This window comes from Triturus cristatus, chromosome 6 (assembly GCF_964204655.1).
Source record: "Triturus cristatus chromosome 6, aTriCri1.1, whole genome shotgun sequence".
Taxonomy (NCBI): Eukaryota; Metazoa; Chordata; class Amphibia; order Caudata; family Salamandridae; genus Triturus; species Triturus cristatus.
In genome coordinates, this window is record NC_140589.1 from 1,342,987,584 (window position 1) to 1,343,013,433 (window position 25,850).

At 45.0% G+C, this 25,850-nt stretch overlaps 1 protein-coding gene across 1 annotated transcript in view; it reads right to left on the bottom strand.

Annotated features, from left to right (window-relative positions):
* The window catches only part of RYR2 (ryanodine receptor 2), a 3,458,987-nt gene that overhangs the window by 1,691,095 nt on the left and 1,742,042 nt on the right, over positions 1-25,850 (bottom strand). Inside the window, exon 31 of the mRNA XM_085612346.1 lies at positions 14,063-14,223. Coding sequence (XP_085468472.1) covers positions 14,063-14,223 — 161 coding nt within the window. The remainder of the gene's footprint in view (positions 1-14,062; positions 14,224-25,850) is intronic.

Here is a 25,850-nt window from a genome sequence, read left to right on the forward strand (position 1 = left end):
ATCCATAGTTTCAGGCTTCACTACACCTATATCAGTCTGAGTGTGGGCTGAGACCATTACAGCCTTGCCAACCTTTTCAGGAAGGCACTCAGTTTGTGTTTGAGCTGTGATTGTCACAGCTCTGCCAATTTCTACAGGGAAGTCTGTCTGTGCCTGGGCTGTGGCTACCACTGCCCTTCCAACCTTTTCAGGGAGGAAAGCTACTTGGACAGGGGTTGTGACTGGCACAACCCCACTACCCTTTTTGGAAAGGCCTACCATTTTAGAATGGGTGTCTTGTTCAACTCCAGCCCAAGCTGAGAGTTCTAAGTCATTCCCCAGTAAGCAGTCCACAGGCAAGGTTGGAGACACTGCCACCCTTTTAGGGCCAGTGACCCCTCCCCAGCTGAGACATACCTCTGCCATGGGATGACTGTTCTGTTTGCCATCAATGTTAGTTACCTGGTATGAGAAACCAGGCAAAAGCTGCTCAGAGGGAACTAGCCTATGGGCCACCATAGTGATGCTAGCTCCAGTGTCTCTGTAGGCCTCAGCTTTTCTACCATTGATGTAGGGTTCCTGTCTGTACCTACCCAAAGTGTTGGGACAGGCAGTGAAGTTGGCAAACCCCATGCCACCATCACAGACAAGAGTAGCTGCTGCAGGGGAATTGGCTAAGCCAGGATCCCCCTGGGTTCCCCAAGAAAACCCAACCAAATTTTTGGGGGCACTCCCACCACCTGGGGGATTACTGCTAACAGTAATAGGTGGTGTGACAGGAGTAGTTGGAGGAACAGTTTTGTTTTTAGCCTGTGGACAACTGCTGTCAGTTTTCCAATGCCCAGGTGTTTTACACACATGGCAGTAAGGCTTTTTAACTGTGGTAGAGGAGGGAGCTTGGGACCCACCACCCTGTGTGGAGTTTTGGGGCCCTGAGGAAGATTTCTCTTTTGCTTTATCCCCACCCTTCTCTTGAGGCTTGGTGGTATCTTTCTTTTGGTCACCACCCTGATTTTTAGGCCTAATCCTGGTCCTGACCCATTTATCTGCCCTCTTTCCCAATTCTTGGGGAGAGGTCAAATCTGAGTCCACCAGGTGTTGATGGAGAAGCTGGTTCTGACAATTACTAAGGATCTGCTCCCTCATAATCAAGTTGTACAATCCTGTATAGTCCTGCACCTTGCTGCCAGTTAACCAACCTTCCAAAGCCTTAGTGGCACAATCCACAAAATCAGACCAGTCCTGTGTCTGTGTCTTCTGGGTATCTCTGAACAACAACCTATATTGCTCAGTGGTTAAGCCAAACCCATCTATCAGAGCACTCTTCAGGACTTTGTAATTGTTTGCATCCTCATCACTGACTGTGAGGAGCTTGTCTCTACCTTTGTCAGAAAAGGAGAGCCACAAGATAGCTGCCCACTGACTTTGGGGTACCTGCTGTACTTTGCAGGCCCTCTCCAAAGCAGTCATCCATTTGTGGATGTCATCCCCATTCTGATATGGGGGGACTATCTTGCTTAGGTTTCTATGGTCATAAGACCTATCCCTATCTCTAGGAATGTTGCTGCCACCAGTGGGTTCTGACCCACACAATTTTTGCTCTCTAGCCAGAGCAAGCTTCTCTTTGGCAAGGGCAATTTCTTCCCTCTGAATCCTCAGATTAGCTTCCCTCATTCTGGCTTTATGCTCCTTTCTCTCAGGTGAAGTCATTCCCCTGTGAGAGGAAGCATTAGAGATGCTAGAAACATGGGAGTGGATGGATTCCCTTGAAGGGGATCTGTCCCTCCTGCTTCTCTGTGAAAGCCTACTTGGGGGTCTGTATGGGGGGACCCCATGCAACTCCCATGTAAACTTAGGTTAGCCTGGCTAAGTCTTCCTACTTGGCCCTGGCTGTCTACCTCTTCCTCTGAAGTCCCATCTGACTCATCTGTGGTGGGTAGACCCTCCTCTGTGCCTAGGGCACCTGCCTGAGATGCCCTCTGAGCATCATACTCCTCTAGGAGTTGTCTTAACTGAAGGAGGGTAGGGTTTGCACCCTGTTTTATTCCTCTGGAGGTACACAATTGTCTCATCTCCTGGAATGTTAAGGTATCATACCTAGAGGGGGTCTTCTGCAGACCTGCCCCTCCTGAGAGAGCATCTACTTGATCTCCTCCCAGAGGCATGATCTAGTGAGGGTGTGGTGTGTGCACCTACCTACACTAGTTGTTTCTACTAAACCTCTCTAGTAGTTGTAGTCAGGGTGTGTTACTCCCTTCAACCTACAACTACTAAGTCCAGTAGGACTTAAGTATTATAAACTATGTAATATGTACCTAGACAATATCTGTGTGATCTTTCAATTTAGTATCACAAGATTACAATGGTATTACAACAGCAAGCTCAGATCCCAACCGCTGCTCACCAATGTGAGAAGTTGGCCTGATGTATGATGTCACTAGTTATAGTGTACACCTTATATCAGTCCAAATACCCTTATGGTGATTGGTTGTAAAGTCAACCTTATAGACCAGCTATCCTAGTGGTAGCATGGACAAGAGCAGTCTTAGGCTAAACTCTGAATGGCATGTGAAGCCAGCTGTGATACCATATATAATCCCTTGAATACCAAATGAAAGGACACCACAACAGATATATATATAAAATAAAGTGTATTTATTCTAAGCAAACCCTCAGCACTCTTTATGAGTTTAGAGGTAAGTACAACACAGTCTTATTAATGCATACAGTAAGTCACACAGGTAAGTAATACAGTTAGGCCCTAGGGGCCACGCAAACCATATACTAAATAAGTGGTATAAGAACCACTGTCACGGAAATAGGATAGGCCTAGGCCTAGGGAACCGCTGGGGCTACCCTACACTAGCGTTAGTTAGGAAGTGGGAGGCCCACGGGATTCGTGTGCAGAGTGGAAACACTCACGCGTAATGCGTAAAAGTCAATAGCAATGTTACAGTTTAGAAATAGATAGATTTAGGACACTTCCGGAGTAGCTAGGAAGTTGAGACTTGAAAACTAGACACTAGGATAGTCACTATCCTGATGAGCACCGGAGTACCCAAGTTACCTAGCCCACAGGCTGCGGGTGCATAGGGGTGAAGATGCGTCGTTTTCGTCGTCGACTCCTATGGATGCCTGAAGAAAGATGCTGACAGGCAGTCAGTGAAGAGTGTCCGGTGGATCCCAAGGCTGGGATCAAGAAGAGAAGAAACCTGCAAGCAGAGGGGACAGAGTCAAGGTCACTAGCCAGTGACCACGTGGAACCAGGAAGGAACCAGGCGATGTCGTGAAGAGTTGCAGGTGAAGGTGAAGCTTGTCGCTGCAGCCAGGAGGACCAGGAAGCGTCGAGGACGACCAGGACCAGGAGGCGAGCTGTCCCACGAAGGCTCTTGCTGTCGGCGGCGTCGAAGTTGGACTAGGACTCACCAAGCCTTGGCAAGCGGAACCCACGAAGAACAAGGGACTTGCTTCTGGTGCAGACCAGGAAGGTCTGGGGTGCTTCTTCTTTGCAGAGAAGCGGGAGCCAGTCTGGAGGAGCCAAACCAGCGCAGAAGATTTCAGGGAGCGTCGTCACAAAGGCCACTAGCCAGCGGGCAAGCAACCGGACAGACGCGGCAAGCAGGAAAATGCTGAAGGGCCCCACGCAGGACTCGTGGAGTGTGGGGGGCTGGTCTTCGGTGCAGATGGTGCTTGGGGTTGGGGCTTCTCAATCCCCGGTGCACAACTTCGAGGGTACCTCAGAAGCTGCGCTGTAAGTTACTAGCCACTTTTCCCAGGTAGCCGGTCCCACGTCGCTCGTCGCCTCCACGGATCTCAGCTCTGCTGCAGATGTGGATGAGGGTCGGAGAAGTCTGGAAATCAAGGCTCTGGTCGGGCTCTGCAGTCGGTTCCTCGTCGAACGTTTCACAAAGCAAAGGGTAGTCACTTGATGGTGCCTGTTTGCACAGGGTAGCCACTCCTTGGCTACAAGGGAGATTCTTCAGTCTTCTTCTTTCGTCGAATGTCGAAGGTCCAGAGTTTCTGTTCAGTTTTGCAGGTTCAGGATAATCTAAAGTCTTGAGGCCCAACTCCCACTCTTATACTAATCTGGGGGGCTGGGATACCTGCTAGGTCACGCCTTATGGGTGGGACCTGGGAGGGGGTGGTTACACCCACTTCCCTTTGTCCAGTTTCGCGCCAGAGCTGGGGCTGGAGTGCCCCAGCGCCGGTTTGAACTGGACTATGCAAGGAACACCTTGTGTGCCCCAGGCATGTCTCATTCCTTTCAGCCCACCCTGCCCCAATACACTAAAGGCTGTCTGGGGAGGTGCTAGCACCTCCCCAAGCAGGAAACCTATTGTCCAGGCCTCCCTGGCTGGGATCACTCCCAGCAGCAGGAGGTCAGACTTGTGTCGTGGCAGCAGCATCCATTTTGTGATGCTGAGGCTTTGGTCAGAGGTTACACAGCAAAGTAGGATTTTAACATGTCTCTCCCTCTAGAAGGGGGGAATAATATCCTCATCACCAGAAATGGTATGGGGGTATTATTCCAAAGTGTTAGACACCTTACACGACATGTTTTGATACAGCCCAACCATAGTTACCATAACCGTTTAAGATTATAAGGCACTTTAAGAGTATATGGTAGGCTATATCATAGAACAGCTATAAGGACATGGTTCCGAAAGCTGCAGACAGGCTCAGCTCATGCTAGAGCACCATCTCACATGTTACCAAGCACTCTGCCTCCAGGATTGTTAAGGCCTGCCATAGGAGTGACTGATAGGTACACATGTGTCTATATATAAGGTAGGTATAGGAATACTACACCTAAGCAAGGGGTGATTACACGACCTTGCCCCAGCTGAGTGATCAGCCAGTTGTGTCTGATTGGAAGGCCAGACCAGGGGTGGCATAATACATGCTGCAGCCCCTGGGAGGCCTAGGGTACACCTATGCCCTGGGTACCTAGGGTACACTGTACAGGGTCCAATAAGGTGATCCTTACCAATTGGTTATGTACCTAGGGTACATGGAGTCCATTTTACAGAGAGAGCAGACAGCCTGAGACCCTGAATGGCAGGATCTCAGGCCAACTAAGTCGAAAAACCAGCTAGACACTAGGCAAAAAGTTGGGGGTAACCATAGTCAGATATCCACCTTCCTACAGTGCTTGCGACACGACTCCAGCAATGCGTGACTTTTGCACCAACAGCTTTTTCAATGATCTTTCCAGTAAACATCCTATTTTAAATTGATGCCTCTATACTAATGATTACCAGGGGATCACTTATGTTTGCATGGTTTTACAAAGACAATTGCGAGACATCCATAAGTGCATAATAAACTAAACAAAAGTAAATAGTCTAAATGATATTTCATTTTTAGCCTGTATGAGCCAGTCAGTATTTCACCTAGTTGAACAGTTAAAGTAATATCATGTATGGGAAATTTGCTGCTATAAACAACAAGATTGGGGAGTGAAGAGGTAGCGCCCTACACGGGCATTGGAGGTGGATACATCCTCCACAAAGAATCAGTTACAAAAACAAAGGAATCTACCTGGGGGGGGGGGGGTTTATTTACTGGGGTCAAATATCAAGGGTAGTGAAAAGTGTGTATCCTACAGTGGTTGAACGCACACTGTATTTGTTTAAATACCCCTCACACACCAAAATGGCCCTTGGTGTCATGCTTCATCATAGGGGTCTTCCCGCCCGCTGCGGGACGGGGCGTGCTACGACCTGCGACTACGCGGGAGCACTGATGCTGTAGTGCTATGTGTGATGCAAGAGGGAGGGTCTGGGGTGAATGTAGGTGAGTGAGTTTTAAAAAGGACCTGGCCTCTTAGACATACAAACTTTAATAGGTCAAGGGAGGCTGGTGCTGTTTAAAAGGTGGTGCGGAGATGTCCTGCGTAATTTGCGGATACTCCTAATGAGTCAACATGTTTCGATGCGACAAGGCATCTTCGTCAGGACAAGATAAAGATCCCTCCTATATTTACTATGTTTACTCAAAATAGAGACTGGTAATTATGTGATTCTAGAGAATGAAAATGCAGTCAGTAAAGCATTTTTATACAATACCCAATGGTATACCTTAATCAGTTTCTGAAAAAAAGGAAAAAAAGGAAGAAATATGGATGCTGAGTGTCCCCAGTAAGCGAAATACGTAGTACCTGCAAAAATAAGCAGTGTGCCACAGTGTGACTTGTAGTGTTGCATAGCCATATTCCTTTAATGTAAAAGAGGTGCTGTGACCTGTTAGGGAAAAAGAAGACAATACAAGACCAACATACAAAAAACGGAAAACACACACTCTATTGTAATATTCTTATGTGGTGAGCACATTCGGAGAAAATAGGAAAAATTGGCGTATAGTCTGATACATACTTATATACATGAGAAAGCAATGTCTCATGAACCTCAAGAACGGGTGGATAGGACGAGGTCACTTGGTACTGACAGAAAAAAGAGAGAGAGAGTCCGTTACCTTCCGGGTTGTTGGAAATGAAAAAGGTGTCTGTTCCCGGAGACAGCTGTGCCGTACTTACGTGCCCTTCGGTAGTCCCTAGCTCAATGTGGCTCCATCCCGTGGTTCCGCTGTGCTGGGGGAGACTGCTCACTGCACTCTATTTATACTGGCGGTAAATGGTGAAAACTGGGAAGCGGTTTCACCTGGATCCTATCTGGCAATCACCCGGGGTCGTGATGTAAAGGCACTTCCGGTTTCGAGCTAGTGTTTTAGACTAGAGCGCTAACCTGTGTTTTTTTATGGACTGCCGGAAGTGCGTCTGGAAAGACTATCTGTTTGGAAGAGATAGCGGTATTAACTAGGTGTATCTAGGACACCCTTCGGTTAAAAAATGGAGCGGCAATATTACCCCAGGTGGAAAAATAATGCAAACAGTAATAAGTGTCACATATGGCGCTGGCAGGTAATGAGTGCCCTGATCAATTGGAGAATGCTAATTAAGAGAGGGGTTGCAAACCCAATAAAACACCATGTACACATAGTGTAACAGGCGATTGAGTTCACAAGGGTAATAGGACCCCGGTTTTAAAAAAATAATTATTATTGAAAGAGTTGTAAAAAATTATAAAAAAATTACACGTGACCATCGTTAATGTCATACTTGGTGCCGTGCACCCTTGTGTACGGAGATCAAAAGGTCAAAATAAGGATCAATCAAATGACCAAAAATGTAATAGTCAGTTTTAAAAGAAAGGAGACCAGGTCTGATGTCCTCATTGATGAATAGCACTGGCACTACGTGAGTTGTGACCAGGGTATATCATCGTTGAGGCCTGTTAGATGGGTACCTAGACGGAACACCCATCGTTGCTCTTTCTCAAAAAGGCCATTCTCGGAGTTTAGTTGTTCTATAACTGTCCATTTTAGATCAACAACACTGCTGTTCATAGTTAGGAAGTGATTAGCCATCTTGGTCGTACTCTTCCTAAAGCGTACATTGCTCCTATGTTCGCCGATACGTATCTTAACTTGTTTCGTGGTCATTCCGACGTATTCCATTCTGCAAGGACACGTGATCAGATATATCACGTTCCTGCTGTTACAATTTGTGAACTTCCTTTGTTCCCAGGTAGTTCCGTTAAAGAAGGTGATGTTGGTGCTTTTCTTGGTTAGGTTGCATATGCTACAAAGGCCACAAGGATGGTGACCTTGGATTGGTGGTAGAGTCGTGATAGTGAGATTCCTTTCAGGTATTCTACGCGGTCTGATATGGACCAGAATGTCCCTGAGGTTTCTACCTCTTTTGTGAGAGAACATGGGTTTGGGGAAGTCGAGGCCCCCGCAGTTGAGGATTTTCCAGTTCTTATTCACTGTTTTTGACACTTGGTTGGAGTGAGTGTTGAAAGTGGTCACACAAATGGGTCTAGTTTCTTGCTCTTTCGATGTGTGATCTTCTAAAAGGGAGTCTCTGTTATTATTCCTTGCCCGTTTTAATCCTCTCTTCATAATGGGTTCAGGGTAGTTGCGTTCCAGTAGTTTCTTCTCTAAATCCTTGGCTTGTCTTCTGAAGTCTGTTAGTTCAGAACAGTTCCTCCGCAAGCGGAGGAATTGACCATACGGGAGATTGTCCCGGAGGTGTCTTGGGTGGAAGCTATTATACAATAATAGACAATTCTTTGCCGTTGGTTTAAAATGTGTGCTTGTTTTTAGTTTTCCACCATCTGAATAGATGTTTAGGTCGAGAAACACCAAGTTTTTGTTGGATGATGAGTGGGTAAACTTCAGAAAGGTGTTCTGTTGATTGAGCCATGTCATAAAGCTCGTAACCGATTCGGAGTCACCCTTCCAAATGACCAGAACGTCGTCAATGTAACGCTTCCATAGAAAAATGTTCTCATGGAATGGGTTGTGCTGATGAAGTATCTTTTGGGATTCCAGAGGTGTACGTAGAGACCAGCTAGACTTGGTGCGAATGTACTCCCCATGCTGGTCCCGTGTTTTTGTAAATAGTGCACCCCTTGGTACAGAAAGAAGTTTTTCTTGAGGACTAGTGTGATGCACTCCATGACCATATTCCTTGGTGTGTGATAGTTCCAGGTGGTGGAGAAAAGTACTTCTTCTATAATATCCAGGGTCTCATCATGTGGCAAGCTAGTCTATAAGCTTTCGACATCTAATCCAAGTAGCAGATGTTGTTCAGGATCAAACGTGAGGTCTTCAAGAAGCTGTAGGACTGCCTTGGTATCTTTAAGATACGTGTCAGTACTCTGAACCAAAGGCCGGAGGAAAGCGTCGGCAAATTTAGAGAGTGGTTCGAATATTGAACCGATCCCTGACATTATAGGGCGTCCAGGGGGATGTTCCTGATTTTTTTAAATTTTAGGGATGGTGTAAAAATAGGGTGTTCTGGGTGATTTCTGAATAAGGAAATCTGCTTCGTTTCTTGATATCCAGTCATGCGATGTGGCTTCTTCCACCATCCTCATAATACGTATCCGGATCTCCTATGTTGGATCATTGTGGAGGGTCTCGTAGTTCCTTTGGTCTCCCAAAAGTCTCCTACATTCAGTGTCATAGTTGTCAGATGTTTGGATTACGGTTGCCCCCCTTTGTCGGCAGGTTTGATGATAATCTCGTTATTGTTGGCCAGTTGCTGTAGTGCTTCCTTTTCCAGTCGCGTGGTGTTTTGGAAAATGGTATTGTCAGTTTTGAGTATATTGTTTAGGTCTTCCATTACCGCTTTTTCTAAAGTCAGTAATTCGATCGGTAGAACGGCGAAGAATCATCTATTATTGTATAATAGCTTCCATCCAAGACACCTGTGGGACAATCTCCCGTATGGTCAATTCCTCCGCTTGCGGAGGAACTTTTCTGAACTAACAGACTTCAGAAGACAAGCCAAGGATTTAGAGAAGAAACTACTGGAACGCAACTACCCTGAACCCATTGCGAAGAGAGGATTAAAATAGGCAAGGAATAATAACAGAGACTCCCTTTTAGAAGATCTCACATCGAAAGAGCAAGAAACTAGACCCATTTGTGTGACCACTTTCAACACTCACTCCAACCAAGTGTCAAAAATAGTGAATGAGAACTGGAAAAACCTCAACTGCGGGGACCTCAACTTCCCCAAACCCATGTTCTCTCACAAAAGAGGTAGAAATCTCAGGAACATTCTGGTCCACACCAGACCGCGTACAATACCTGAAAGGAATCTCACTATCACAACTCTACCACCAATCCAAGGTCACCATCCTTGTGGCCTTTGTAGCACATGCAACCTAACCAAGAAAAGCACCAACATCACCTTCTTTAATGGAACTACCTGGGAACAAAGGAAGTTCACAAATTGTAACAGCAGGAAAGTGATATATCTGATCACGTGCCCTTGCAGAATGGAATACGTCGGAATGACCACGAGACAAGTTAAGATACGTATCGGCAAACATAGGAACAATGTACGCTGTAGGAAGAGTACGACCAAGATGGCTAATCACTTCCTAACTATGAACCACAGTGTTGTTGATCTAAAATGGACAGTTATAGAACAACTAAACTCCGAGAATGGCCTTTTTGAGAAAGAGCAACGATGGGTGTTCCGTCTAGGTACCCATCTAACAGGCCTCAACGATGATATACCCTGGTCACAACTCACGTAGTGCCAGTGCTATTCATCAATGAGGACATCAGACCTGGTCTCCTTTCTTTTAAAACTGACTAATACATTTTTGGTCATTTGATTGATCCTTATTTTGACCTTTTGATCTCCGTACACAAGAGTGCATGGCACCAAGTATGACATTGACGATGGTCACGTGTAATTTTTTTATAATTTTTTACAACTCTTTCCATAATAATTTTTTTTTCAAAAACCGTGGTCCTATTACCCTTGTGAACTCAATCGCCTGTTACACTATGTGTACATGGTGTTTTATTGGGTTTGCAACCCCTCTCCTAATTAGCATTCTCCAATCGGTCAGGGCACTCATTACCTGCCAGCGCCATATATGACACTTATTACTGTGGGCATTATTTTTCCACCTGGGGTAATATTGCCCCTCCATTTTTGAACCGGAGGGCGTCCTAGATACACCTAGTTAATACCGCTATCTCTTCCAAACAGATAGTCTTTCCAGACGCACTTCCGGCGGTCCGTAAAAAACACAGGTTAGAGCTCTGGTCTTAAACGCTAGCTCGAAACCGGAAGTGCCTTTACATCATGACCCCGGGTGATTGCCAGATAGGATCCAGGTGAAACCGCTTTCACCATTTACCACCCGTATAAATAGAGTGCACGGAGCAGTCTCCCCCAGCACAGCGGAACCACGGGATGGAGCCACATTGAGCTAGGGACTACCGAAGGGCACGCAAGTACGGCACAGCCGTCTCCGGGAACAGACACCTTTTTCATTTCCAACAACCCGGAAGGTAACGGACTCTCTCTCTCTTTTTTCCGTCAGTACCAAGTGACCTCGTCCTATCCACCCGTTCTTGAGGTTCATGAGACATTGCTTTCTCATATATATAAGTATGCATCAGACTATACGCCAATTTTTCCTATTTTCTTCTAATGTGCTCACCACATAAGAATATTACAATAGTGTGTGTTTTCCGTTTTTTGTGTGTTGGTCCTGTATTGTCTTCTTTTCCCCTAACAGGTCACAGCACCTCTTTTACGTTAAAGGATTATGGTTATACAACACTATAAATCACACTGTGGCGCACTGCTTAATTTTGCAGGTACTACGTATTTCGCTTACTGGGGACACTCAGCTATCATATTTCTTCCTTTTTTTCCTTTTTTTCAGAAACTGATTAAGGCATACAATTGGGTATTGTATAAAAATGCTTTACTGACTGCATTTTCATTCTCTAGAATCACATAATTACCAGTCTCTATTTTGAGTAACCATAGTAAATATAGGAGGGATCTTTATCTTGTCCTGACGAAGATGCCTTGTCGCATCGAAACATGTTGACTCATTAGGAGTATCCGCACATTACGCAGGACATCTCCGCACCACCTTTTTAACAGCACCAGCCTCCCTTGACCTATTAAAGTTTGTATGTCTAAGAGGCCAGGTCCTTTTTAAAACTCACTCACCTTCATTCACCCCAGACCCTCCCTCTTGCATCACACATAGCACTACAGCATCAGTGCTCCCGCGTAGTCGCAGGTCGTAGCACGCCCCGTCCCGCAGCGGGGCGGGAAGACCCCTATGATGAAGCATGACACCAGGGGCCATTTTGGTGTGTGAGGGGTATTTAAACAAACACAGTGTGCGTCCAACCACTGTAGGATACACACTTTTCACTACCCTGGATATCTGACCCCAGTAAATAAACCCTCCCCCACCCCTGAGGTGGACACCTGGGAAATTTGTTGCACAGAAGCATTATGCTAGTAACAACTCTGCCCCATGTAAGCCCCCATATTTGCTTCTATAACCTATAATTTTGAGTCTTCATGTGCTTCTGTGCAATAGATGGCAGCTTCATCCTAGTTATGACTAAAATTAAGTAAGCATGGTTTATACACATCTGTTGATGCTTAAGTATTATCAGGGCCACCTTTTGCTCCAGCAGTGTCCAAAAAGACACCCCTACTCTTCCTAAACTTCACCACTTACAGGCCTCTTCACACTTGTGTTTGGCAAATTGCAACTGAAAGGCAGCAGGTCAGGTGAAGTTTCAGCCAATGCTTAATATAAGCTGTAAAAGTAATTCAAAATTTACCTTCGATCATCATTAGTTTTTTGCAGTGAGCACAATTTCTATCTTGCAAAAAATGCGCTAACTTAATCTGAGTCAATGGATTGAGCAGTACAATACATTTCTATAAATTCCCTCAGATCCACACTATCAAGTGCAGCCTTACACAGGATAAGCCCACCCATATGCATTGTCATTCTGAACGAAGGACTCTAAAATTAATCATGCTATATAGATTATGTGCATGAGAGTCCTTTAGAGCCTCCTTGTGGTTTCCAGCAGGGTTGCATGAAAAAGATCAGACCTAGAAGGTCCAGTCATTCCATTTCTGTAATTAGCCGATATCTTTATATATAATGATGGATTCTAATTAGAAGATTATATTGCCTACTTCAACTGTACTGCCTCACCCTTTATACAGGATATGTTACATTGCATAGACAAACATTTTCACTTTTTGACTTTTTCACTTATGTCATCAGGTGATCACTAAAAAAACACATCATATGTTTTTCTTGTGAAGTGCCTTCTTTCAATTAAATCTGTAATTGAAAATGGAATAAATCTCCATGTGTCTATGTATCAGCATGCATTGAATGCCAAAGGGTGATTGACTTACCCTCACATAACTTATATTTTTGAACGATTAGTATCTTATAGAGGGTAAGACCACAGTGAGCACAATCAAATGCTTGGGTTGTTCAAATGTTTACAAGGGGGATCCTGTTTTGGATACTGACTCTTGAATGAAGACTCAGGGCGCTCCATCTCAGGAAACGCGGTGATGAACGATCATAGAATTGGAGGCAAGTAGCAAATGAACTGGGGTAACCCCAAAAAAAACACTGGAGAGATATGGTAATATACACAATGCTGAAAGAGGTTATGTAAAGCAGATTAGATTGACTACAATTCATACCCGAAAGGCATAAACATTGCACAAATCAGCAAATTTATTTTGACAATACAAATTAAAGCTCAGTCCAATAACCGTGTAACTCATTTCTGAGAAAAAAAGAAGGAGATCTGAACCCATAGAATCTGTTTCAGAATGATATTTAGTTGTATACCTTTTCTGGCATCTATCAGGTAAAATGCAGTATACTCAATTTCATGCCCTAAACGGTTTTAACCTCTTCTTTGTTGGATATGTTATAAAACGTCTTATGATTTGTAGTATCTGTTTTATGTACACACCTTGAGACTACACTTTTCTTGGTACCTTTGATGCAATTCATATATATTAAAAACACCAACAACCAAGAAAGTAGATCTTGCATTCCTATTATCTTGATTGGACTAGAACTTGTGCACCAGAATTGCAAGAGGTCGATCTATTTGCTCTGCTGCCTTCTGCTAGCACCTTGCCAACCTTACTGTACCAGACCCATGAATCCAGAAAACCTGAGCATTGTATTGGGTACCTCCCAAGTCCAAGGGTACAAAATGGGATAGGACAAGGAGAAGAAAATCCTATAACCTGAGATGTGGGAACTCAAAGCCCTCAGGGAACTTCATATTGGCACCAGCTAAGTGCTGGGATATACTGTTGACTTGGTCAGAAAGCCAGAGTTTAATGTAGAGTCCTGAGTGTGGGTTGCCTCTACGCAGATCCCACATGCAAACGTCTGACAGGGAAGAAGCACTACACTAATCTCTGAAAAGGTTCTGCACATAAAAACTGGGACTGTATTGTAGAAGGGTGTTTTTTCTTTCTAAAACACCCTAATGTTTATTGAACCTGGTATTCATGTTGGATGCAGATTATGTTTGATTACTCTTCCTCTACAATCCATATGTTTCCAAGGAAGATAGGCAGATGTTACAGCTCATGCAATTTATGCCATACAGGGTCATTTAAATGTATTCACTTTGGACAAAAAATACAAATAATATTTCTTAAACGGAAACACACCTCTCATGAACTTTTCCTTTTTCATCCCCGAGTGTGACAGTAACAGTGCGAACTCTATCCAGGTCAAAAGCTGTGTCATATTGATGAAAGTCAGATGTGATCCAACCTACCCACACATTAGTAGGTTCTTGTCCAGGAAATATTCTCACAGAGTAATAGTACTGAAGAGAGAGTCAAAAAGAATTCTTGGTTAGACATAGCACCAACAATGTTGCAGTTTCCATAATAACACAAGTAAAGGTGAATCTTGCTATGCAAACAGTCAATTATAAGATACACTGGTGATTTTTGATCATTTGCAAATGGTTTTCGATGTAAAGCCAGGATTATGGCTTTACATCGAAACAACAGGATTCTTATCTATTTCCCAGTTCTCCTTTACATTATGGTAAACAGAACTTAATGAAAAAAAGGCTCTGAGAGTCATTCTGAAAAACACTCCCAAGACCTCTCTCACCCTTGCACTAAGCGGAAGAATCAAACACCTGCTTCCCACTCATTTTTCTCACATGTTTTCTGTCACATGTGCCTGGTCTCTATATTACACCACATCCATATCTAAACGTGACTGTCAATTATCTATATATTATTTTTTAAGATACCTCGCTTGTATGCTGTTTAACAGGACTCATCAGTGGCGGCTGCTAACTGGAAGTGGCAATGGGGCGGGGTGGGTTGTGGGCAGGGGCAGGGGGGGTGGATCGGGTTAAAAAAAATAATCCCTCACCTCCCGGCTCTCCGACTGGCCGGCCGCCGCTGCCTCTCCTGTGTCCTCTTCCTGGCTTCATGGGGGAAACAGGAAGCTCCAGGGCTCCCACACTCCCGGCAGCCAATCACAATGCTGCAATGCAGCAATGGGATTGGTCTGAGCGCTGTGACACGGTGCTTAGCCAGGGGCTGGAAGGGTGGGCAAGTTCTCCACGCAGGCTGAACTGCAGCCTGCATGGAGAACATGCTATGTGCACATGACTGTTTAGCCGGCCCAAGAGGGCCAGCCAATCACTCCTGCTCACATAGGGAGTGCAAACCACTTCCCCCCTGCTCTGAGAGCAGCCCTGCCCCACAAAGATGCCGCAACGGGAAAAAATAAAATGATAATAAGCTTGAGTTACTATCATTTTATTTTTCCTTTTTTACACTGCAAAAAGCAGCGGGCGACGCATCTCCGCCTTAGCGGAGGAGCAGCCACTGGGACTCATTAATGTCTAATGGACAAGGTTAATGTAACCATGACCACCCATCCATAATACCACAAGGAACAGGTCCTTACCTATGTAACCACTGTCTATATGAACCAAGACATCAATAGTTGTAATGACAGAGTCTGGCTTCAGGATGTCCTGAAGCCTGACTCTGTCATTACAACTGTTGATGTCTTGGTCCCCATATCACGTGAATAACAATGTAATGTGACGTGTTCATTATACAAAGAAAAAAAATACAAACCTTAACTGCTAAATAAATGTTCAATCATATCTTCACTACATGTGAATTTAAATGCGAATCCTCACCAAGTTCATTAAGGATCTCACTCTGACACTGCACTAATAAGGCCCAATCCACAGTATTCTTCCATGAGTAGGTAAGATTTACTCCTGGAAATTTAGGATTCAGGAAAGAATAAGTCAAGTAAATAAACACAAAAAGTACTCTGGGAACAAATATAATGTTGTGATAGCTAGAAAGGAAGATCAAAAGAAAGAGGGGACGAGAGGGAGTGAGCATGCTTGATTGGGTAGTTTCTGTTAACAGATTAACTGGGCTATGAAAATGTTTTTCAGGATTGTAGGTGTACATTATTTCAAATGTGATATTTTCCTTAAAAATAGTGGTTTATTGTGTGATTTGCATTTAAATGTATTGTTTTATATAAATGGAAATGGAGAAGATGTTTAGTGATAAAGGCCACAAAGAATGAAGCACCAGGCACTAGTTGACTTCCACTCCTTTTCATTGTCTTTCGGACAAGAAGCGCCTCTAGAAGATATTCTAATACAAGGCATGTGGCTGCTGGATGTGGATTGAGATGAGTATGACGATGTTGCTGAGGGAGAAGGGGCGAACTCTAAAAGATGCCGACAAATTATGGAAGAGAAGTTACTGGTGGGAGCAGAGGCGGATCTTGCTGCAGAGGTAGGGGTAGGAGATACAGTATTTGCAGGTTTCTGAGTGAGGAATTATTTTGTCATGCTTAATTGCCAAGTATTATGCAGCACTTCTGAGTATGACATAAAGAGGAATAACAGTGAGGTTGGGTATTGGTTGCATGTGAATTCTAATTTGTGCTTGGGCAAGTAAACTAAATATATAAATGGCCATGTTTTTAACCCCTTCCCCGCTCATGACGGAACCGTTCCGTCATGAGCCACGGTTGGCGTGTGCTCATGACGGAACGGTTCCGTCATGACAATCCTGTTGGCGGCCGCTCCGCCTGCGCGGCGCTGTTTCCCCGCCTGTGCGGGGCGACAACGCAAATGGGCGGAGTCATGACGGAACCGTTCCGTCATGAGCACAGCTCAACTGTGGCTCATGACGGAGCGGCTCCGTCATGAGCACAGGCCCACCGTGCTGCCCCCCTGCCCCCCCCAGCGCTGCAGCGGAATGTCCGCAGCAGCGAAGGGGTTAATTTAAAAAAATATACCCTATGATGTGGTATTTCCGCCAAGGGCACATGCATGTAAAGGGGTGCTCTATTTCAAAAGCGTTGCATCTTTTTCCACAAAAGGAGAATAATTCTCCAAGACAATTAAAATATGCTTATTGCAAAGGTGCTTATTGGGCATTTAACTCAAAGGATACATGAGAGGTCCATGTCCTAAGACAAAGACCGGAATTTTGATTGGTGCATGGATGACAGACTAAGGGGCTGATTACGATGTCGTCGGAAAGGCTTCGAATGGCATTTGGTTTCTCTGAATCCGATTCGGAACCGTCTTTCTGGACTGAATCGGAAAGCCTTCCGACCAACCGATTGCGAAACAGAAACCGTTCAGACTTTCTGACTCGAATGGCATTCGGAGTAACCCAGTCATTCGGAGCCGACTCGTACAGGTCTACGGATCACGTTTCCGACCGACATATTACGATGTTGGTATCGGACAGCCTTTCCAAATTGGTTGTTACAACACGGATCAGATGTTGGAGTCTGACTTTGGGGGGCCGGAGCGGGCTCCCCTTCTCCTGGAGTCTTCCAAATGGGGTCAGTGGGGGGACCCATGAGACCTCTCTTCAATACCATGCACAGTGTGGCAGGCACCATTGGGTGCCCGCTACAGGTTGCATGACTTTCCCCACTCATCCCTTTCTTCAATCAGAGCCTGTGTAGTCGGTAAATGGGAGTCCGACTGAACGGTGTTCGGAATCAATCGGTTTGAAACCATTCCGAGACTGAGTCGGTCGGAAAGCTTTCCGACCGACATTGTTATAGGCCCCTAAATGTTATGGCCTCCTATACACTGATGAGGAAAGGCAGTGGTGGCACTTGTTTGTGAACCACAGAAGAGTATTCACCTGATGGATAGACCTCTTCTATGGCAAAAGCTCGCAACAATGGAAATAGATTATGACCACATGGTCTAAGGACATTTGGGTCAGTGCCCAGACAAATCCACCTGGATCTTTAACAGTAAAAATCTCTAAGTTAAATTAAATTAACCAAGGTTGCATTCTAGCCCTGAGTTTTCTTCATTTGTATGTGGGAATTATGACAAGTCACTTCTGGCTTTCACATTATTTTCCACCCAAACCTGGACACAGGCAGGTTTTATTTTGGGAACTAGATTTTACAACACAGCAGGAACCACGCATGGCATTAACACAAAACCGTAACCATGCATCTTTTTACCATGCATATGCCTTTATCACACATTTGCCTTTATCACGCACATACCTTTACCACACATGCCATTACCATGAAAAATGTAACTATTTTGCAGGTAAGGACAAAGCCGTTAGATAGAGATATATATGAACAATTGTTACTTACCTGTAAACAGGTGGTTCTCCAGTATTGGTGTCTTTCATAGATTCACATGCTTGAATATTCCCCGTCGTCGGAGTGGGAGTCCCACGGTAAATAAAATAGCAATATATATAGCAAAATATATACATAAATAATCACATAATTAGCGTTATACAGGTGTAAAAACACCCATAGTGTACCTATATGAGAAACTCCATAGGAATACAATGGAGAGAGACAAAAGACTTTTGTAGTCTATCTCTGTCATTATGTAAGTCCGAACTCCAGCCAACGGAGGAGGACGCCGAACTGGCGGAAATTTTCGGAATAAGCCTTTAAAGAATTGGCGGATTATTCTTGAGGAACAAAGGGAACTTGATCCATCTTGCCGGAATCGGGAAATAGCTGCTAGAAAAACCCGTAAGGTTGCATGAGACAGTCCAGAACTAGCTAGGTGCAAGAAGAATGGTAGCAATTGCTCTGCCGTGGAATGTATCGGATGGACTCCGTTAGCAGCACACCAGTGGCAGAATCTTTTCCATTTGAACTTGTACGTCCTGACTGTAGAGGGTGCTCTTGCTTGGGCCAAAATATCCCTACAATCCTGCGGGATGTCTAGGTGGGCGAACTCATGGTGTTCAGGTTCCAGGCCGATAAGCTCAGTGAGGAGGGATTTGGATGACAAATTCTCCCTTCGCTCATTGTGAGCAGATCCATCCGATGTTGCAGGAGGATTGGTTGGCATTGGGACAGCAGGAGCAGTTCTGAGAACCACGCTTGTCGTGGCCAGCGCGGGGCTATTAGAATCAGGTGGCAAGGTTGTCTCCTCATCTTCCAAAGAACCCGAGGTATGAGGGGTATTGGAGGAAAGGCGTACGCAAATAGATTGCACCAGTTTATCAAAAGGGCATTCCCCTGCGACTCCTTGTGGGGATGCCAGCTTGCGTAATTTCGGCATTTCCGGTTCTCCGGCGTAGCAAAGAGATCCAGTTGCGGACGACCCCATAGTTGGAATATCCTCTCTAGAGTGGGTTGGTGTAACTCCCACTCGTGGGTCGACGAGGAGGACCTGCTCAGGGAATCCGCTAGGACATTGGATACTCCTGGCAGATGTACTGCCGTAATCATGATATGATGACTGAGAGACCAGTCCCAAATTCTTTGAGCTAACCTGGAGAGACTTGGGGATTTTGTTCCGCCCTGTTTGTTCACATAATGCATACAGGTTGTGTTGTCTGTCTGTATTAGCACTGACTCTCCTTGGAGCAAAGGTAGAAATGATTTTAGAGCCAGAAAAATCGCCATCAGCTCCAACTTGTTGATGTGCCAAGATCTTTGATGTGTTGACCATCTTCCCTTCACAGAGAGATCCTCCAAATGTGCGCCCCATCCCTCCAATGAGGCATCTGTCGTGATTGTCCTGTCCGGCGGCACCGACAGAATGACATGCCTTCCGTCAAGTTGGCTGGAATTGTCCACCATGCGAATGCTGACTTCATTTGATCTGTGACACATATCATGTCGTGGAAAGATCCCGTTACCTGACGCCACTGAGCATCCAGAGCTTCCTGGATAGGACGTGTCCTCAGTCGGCAATGAGGGATCAAGGCAATGGATGATGACGCCATTCGCAGAAACGATTTTAACAGTCTCACAGAAACTGACTCTTTTGATCTGATCAGAGACACCAGTCGCAGCATCTTTTGTAAACGCTCCTGGGAGAGAAACGCCTTTGCAGATACAGTTTCCAGAGTTGCTCCCAGAAAATCTCTTTGTTGGTACGGATGAAGTTGGGATTTTTCTGCATTTACGGACAGACCTAATGAGCGAAACACGTCCTGGCACAGAAGAGTGTGTTGTCGCAGGTGAGTGCTTGACTGAGATTTCAGGAGAAAATTGTCCAGGTATGGAAATATTTGCACTCCCTGGAGTCGCAAAAACGCTATTACTGGAACTAGTACCTTCGTGAACACTCGAGGGGCCGAGCGCAGGCCAAATGGTAACACTTTGAATTGGTAATCGTGTTGACCCACTCGAAAACGCAGGAACTTCCGATGCCGCTGTAATATAGGGATATGAAAATAGGCATCCTGGAGATCTATCGTTGCCAGAAAATCTTCCTGCCAGAGTAAGCGCAAGATGTCTACTAGCGTCATCATACGGAAGGATTGGCTCTTTATATATTTGTTTAGTGCCCTTAGATCGAGGATGGGCCTCCACTCTCCGTTTTTCTTTGTGATCAGAAAGAACCGGGAATAAAAACCTTTTCCCTTTTGAGACACTGGCACCAATTCTATAGCTCCTTTTTGCCTTAAAAGTCGAACTTGATGCAACAGTTCTTTCATGTGAGCTGGTGGCGGTCCGGAGGGTGGTGTGGGAGGAGGGAATTTGGTGAATTCTAAGGCGTGTCCCTTTTTTACAATGTCCAAAACCCAACGGTCCCTTGAGATGGAGGACCATTGGGAAAAGAACAGAGAGATTCGACCTCCAATCTTGTCCGTCTGGTAAGAGTCACTGTCTCTTTGACGCGGTTCCTCTGTATGAGGATTTTCCTCTATATGACTTGGAGGTTTGCTCTCGTGATGCTTGCTGTTGCTGGCCATAAGAGTAACGGTTGGATCCTTGATTGTAAGGTTTGTATTGTTTATTGTCCCTTCGAAAACTTGAGGAGGTGCCGCGTCCGCGTGCACCACGAAAATTGCTCCTTTGAAATTGAAGGTTTCCTAACGATCTAGCTGTCTCAGTATCCTTCTTTATGGACTGTAGAGCTTCATCGACGTGGCTTCCAAATAACGCCTCGCCGTCATACGCCATGTTAAGGATCATGGACTGTACCTCCTGACGAAAGGATGTCGATCTTAACCATCCTTGCCTACGCAGAACAGCCGATCCAGCAAGCTGACGGAACCCCATGCAGGCGATGTCTACTGCACAATCGATTATTTCCGCCGATGCCGCTTCTCCCTCTTGGAGCAACTTCATTGCCTCCACCTTAGATGGCTCTGGCAACTCCTGAACCACATCCGAAATATCAGCCCATACTTGTCTGTCATATCGTCCCAAGATGGCCAAGGCATTAGCTGCTCTAACCACAGTAGAGGCCATAGAAGAGAATTTACACCCTATGGCATCTATCCGACGTCCGTCACGATCCGGAGGTGTGGTGATAGTAGATGCAGGATTTTTCGCTTTACGTTGCGCTGCCTGCGTAACGACTGACTCAGGTTTAGCCTGACCCGTGAGGCATGCTGGGGTTCCTATTGGTGCCTTATATTTCTTTTCTAATCGAGGCACCTGTGCTGGCAAGGTATTCGGTGTCTGCATTAATTTCTTGCCTTCTTCCCAAATAAACTCTACAATGGGAATAGCATGCGTCTGTTTATAAGGTTGATTCTTGAAATCATAAAGGAAGCAATCTTCCTCTCTGCGCTCCGTTGTTAGTTTAAAACGGTGTGCTGCCCTTTCCATCAGTTGGTGAAAATTGGCTATGTCCACTGGAGGTGAATCCCCTGTTGCTATCTGTGAGGGGGATGGTGTTTGTGCCTGGTAATTGTCCCACTCCGCCATATCATCGTCATTGTCATCCACATCCCCATCATCATCTGGGATTTCACCCTCTTCTGTGTCCTGAGGGCCTTCCTCTACAGGCTCATAGTGAGGCAACAACCTTTCTGGAACCTGTCTTGGAGGTGCAGACGGCATCTGAGGAACCGGATTTACAATAGGTACCGGTGGATTATTTGCCGGAATCACCGGGGCTGACGGAACCTCTGAACGTTGAGGGGATAGAGGGAACCGTTGGTTGTAGTCGTCCAACATGCGTTGGAGATTAGTTATGAGCGACAAAGGAAGAGTCGCCGTTTTATGCTTCGGAGGGACCTGCTGTATGTAAACTGGATCTTCATCCTCACTGCTGACATCCTGGCATTTAATAACTAAGTCGGACGGGCTTTGTGCCGTTCCAAAAGATTCCGGTAACCCCTCGGACTCCTGATCAGAATCCGTAGCGAATAATGGTGAGGGAGGCTGTGCATCTCCCACAGGAATATTGTCTTCCTGGCTATCCAGGCCAACACTAGGAGGTAATGGTGTCCAAGAAACCCCAGTTAAAGATGAAACCGACGCTGAAGTTAGCTGAGGTAGTTGTTCCCTCCTTGTCTTCTGGGCAGACGAAACGCTGCTTACTCTTATCTTTACAAATGTCCCTGCCGTCGACTGCTGCATGGTATGTTCTGCAGACGCCTTTGGAGAGGCCCTCGTCGATGGAGCCGTCGTCGACGGAATGATGGTCGACGGAACTATCGTCGACAGAGTCTGTGGCAACAAAATCGATGTCGACGGATCCGCCGTCGACGAAGCCGCCGTCGACGGGGCCGCCGTCGACAGAGCCACCGTCGACGGGGCCGCTGCCGACGGAGCCGTCGTCGATGCTTTCGTCGACAAGGCTTTCGTCGACGGAACCACCGTCGACAGTGTCGTCGACGGGATCTTCTTTTTCTTCGTCGACGGAGTGGGCGTCGACGAGCTCGACGACGTCTTCGTCGACGACACAATCTTCGTCGACGGAACCTTTACCTTCTTCGTCGACGATGAAGTAATGGGCAAAATAGAAGTCACCGCCCTTGAGGTACTGATGGTAATCGTCGACGAGGATAACGTCGACAGAACGCTCGTCGACGACGAAGCTGCTGATGTCGTCGTCAGAGTCACCGTCGACGAGCTAGAAACAGCAGATCTCGTCGTCGGGAGTATCGTCGACGAGGCAGACAATCTTTTCCCAGAGGAATGGGATGTAGACGCCTCAGCAGCCTGAGAACAGTGTCCCTTAGGCGACAAAGCAGTAGGTGAGACAGCAGAAGTGGCAGCTGTCAGAGTCAAAGATAGTTTCTTTTTCTTGAGGAAAGGAGATGGTAACTCCTGCACACTACTGCGCTTAGAGGCTGGTTGAGAACGGCCAGAAAGACTTTCAACATCAGAGAGTGGGTTATCCTTATCCTTCAGTCTCTGTAGCCATAATAACAGGCGGCCGTCTCTGTCCTTTAAAGTTTTTGTAGAAAAGGTTCTACAAAATTTACATTTTGCCACTTCATGGTCTGGGTATAAACAGTAAATACACTTACTGTGTGGGTCCTCAGAAAATAAACGCAGTTTTCCACACGAAGAACATGGTCTAAACAAAGATTTCTTACTAGAAGACATCCTGACTGACAAAAACTGAGCAGAGCTCAGGGAGACTCCCTGTCACACGACGTGCGGTAGAAAATCTGAGGTGAGAGGCTCTGAGGAGAAGGTTCTAGAGAGGGGCTGACGCCTGATTGGCTGGAGTTCGGACTTACATAATGACAGAGATAGACTACAAAAGTCTTTTGTCTCTCTCCATTGTATTCCTATGGAGTTTCTCATATAGGTACACTATGGGTGTTTTTACACCTGTATAACGCTAATTATGTGATTATTTATGTATATATTTTGCTATATATATTGCTATTTTATTTACCGTGGGACTCCCACTCCGACGACGGGGAATATTCAAGCATGTGAATCTATGAAAGACACCCTAATATATATATACGAACGAAGCGTGAAATGAAGGCAAGGTTTATGCTAATAACCGAATGGTGGGAATTCTGTCGTGTGCCCTCCTGAAATGCTTCGGGCCATTGGTGAAATAAATTTACAGGGCAGCCCTGTCCTGGGGAGGAGCACCATCCACATACAGCATGAGAGGCTGCTGCTGAAAACGATTTCAAGCGCATTGCAGCACAGAGTTCCAAGCTTCTACAGACTTGTCTGAAACGTCACGAGTCCTACTTAGGAACCTACATGCTTTTAATATGGACATAAGGAACTTTACTCACATAGGGAATAACAGGACTTCAAGTCCCAGCATGCCGCAGTATACAAGGCGGGCCAACTGATGGCTGTAACTAATTAAACACATGCACATGCCATGAAGATAAATGACGGACTGGCTGTTCCTTTGTTCAAACAAGCGAGCCCCTGACGAAGAGGAGCAATTCCTTGAAACGCGTTGGGCTGAGAACGAACGAAGCGTGAAATGAAGGCAAGGTTTATGCTAATAACCGAATGGTGGGAATTCTGTCGTGTGCTCTCCTGAAATGCTTCGGGCCGTTGGTGAAATAATATATATATATATAGATAAAATAAGGCCACTGGGCGTGGCCGAAACGCATCATGGACGGCACTTGCAATACAATGAACAAATAATACTGCACCGCATCATATTGGAGTCCGTGCCCCTTTTGTTAAGAAGTCTTTTATTGCATCAAGGGATTTTTCTTCATATATAGATATCTATGGTCTCTATATGCATTAATATGCATCTATTTGCAGTTTGCACTACCTTTGCGTATTTTGCACACTTGCATCTTGTTGCACATTGACAGTACCTTTTTGCACTTTAGATATCAGCTTTTGCACATGTTATTGCGTATTTGCACAACGTAGCACTGTACCTTGAACCCATGCAGAATAACCTGTAGTTTCCAGGTTGTGATTTTACTATTCACATCAAAGAGCATCCTTTAAGTAGGTTTACCGATTCTTTAAAACCATTTAATGTTTCCGACCCATGCTGGCTTATTTATCAATGTATTTGTATTTTCTATATGTTTTCCATCACCATATTACAAACTCAAAAACCAATGTATTTTTTCCATGTCTATGGACACAAGCATCACGAGATTTTAGAGTGCTTTTGGATTATAAAAACACAATGTTTCAGCAGTTACTTCATGTGATCAAGGCCATCTGGTGGCCGAAACGCGTAAGGGCGTGCTGTGTGGGTGCTGATCTACATTAAAACCTTTGAAGCACGATTTGGTGTCCGTGTGCTTCTTCCTCGCCGGTTGGAGGTGGGAGATAGCTGTTTGGATTTCTATATATATATATATATATATACATGTGGATATAGATATATATATACATATAACTATATATATATATATCAAAATGGCAGGAGTGTTTTAGGGTTTAGGGTGGGTGTGGGTTTATGGTTGGCAAAGGTATTTTTTGTTTTTGGGGTGGGTGTGGGTTTTTATGTGGCAAGGGGATTTTTAGGGTTTAGGATGGGTATGGGATTTTAGGTAGCAAGGGAATTTTTAGGGTTTAGGGTGGGTATGGGATTTTGGGTGGCAAGGGTATTTTTAGGGTAGGTTTGGGGTTTTGAGTGGTAAGGAAATTTGTAGTGTTTAGGGTAGGGTTGTTGCTTTGGGTGGTAAGGGATTTTTAAGGTTTATGGTAGGTTTGGGGTTTGGGTGGTAAGGGAATTTTTAGGGTTTAGGGGTTTGAGTGGCAAGGGAATTTTTAGGATTTGGGGTGGGTTTGGGTTTTTGGGTGGTAAGGGAATGATTAGGGTTTAGGGTGGGTTTGGGTGGTAAGGGAATGTTTAGGGCTTAAGGTGGGTCTGTTGCTTGTGGTGGTAAGGGAATTTTTAGGGTTTAAGGTGGGTTTGGGTATTTGGGTGGTAAAGGAACTTTTAGGGTGGGTTTGGTGTAAGGGTTGGGGTTGTGTATATACACATAAAAATATTTATTTATTTTATTATATCTATATATATATGTGTCTAATTAAAAATAAATATGCATTTTAAATATATATATTTATGGAAAAATATATGCGCACATACATATATGTATGTGAGTATAAAAATACATCTAAATATAGATATTTATTTTTCAAAAACAAATATGCCTGTACCACGCATGTTTAATCAACGAAAATTTAAGTATTTTACAGGTAAATATAAAGCCTCCAAATATTCACAAATATATATATATTCCACACAAAGGTTTCCCCTTCTGGACC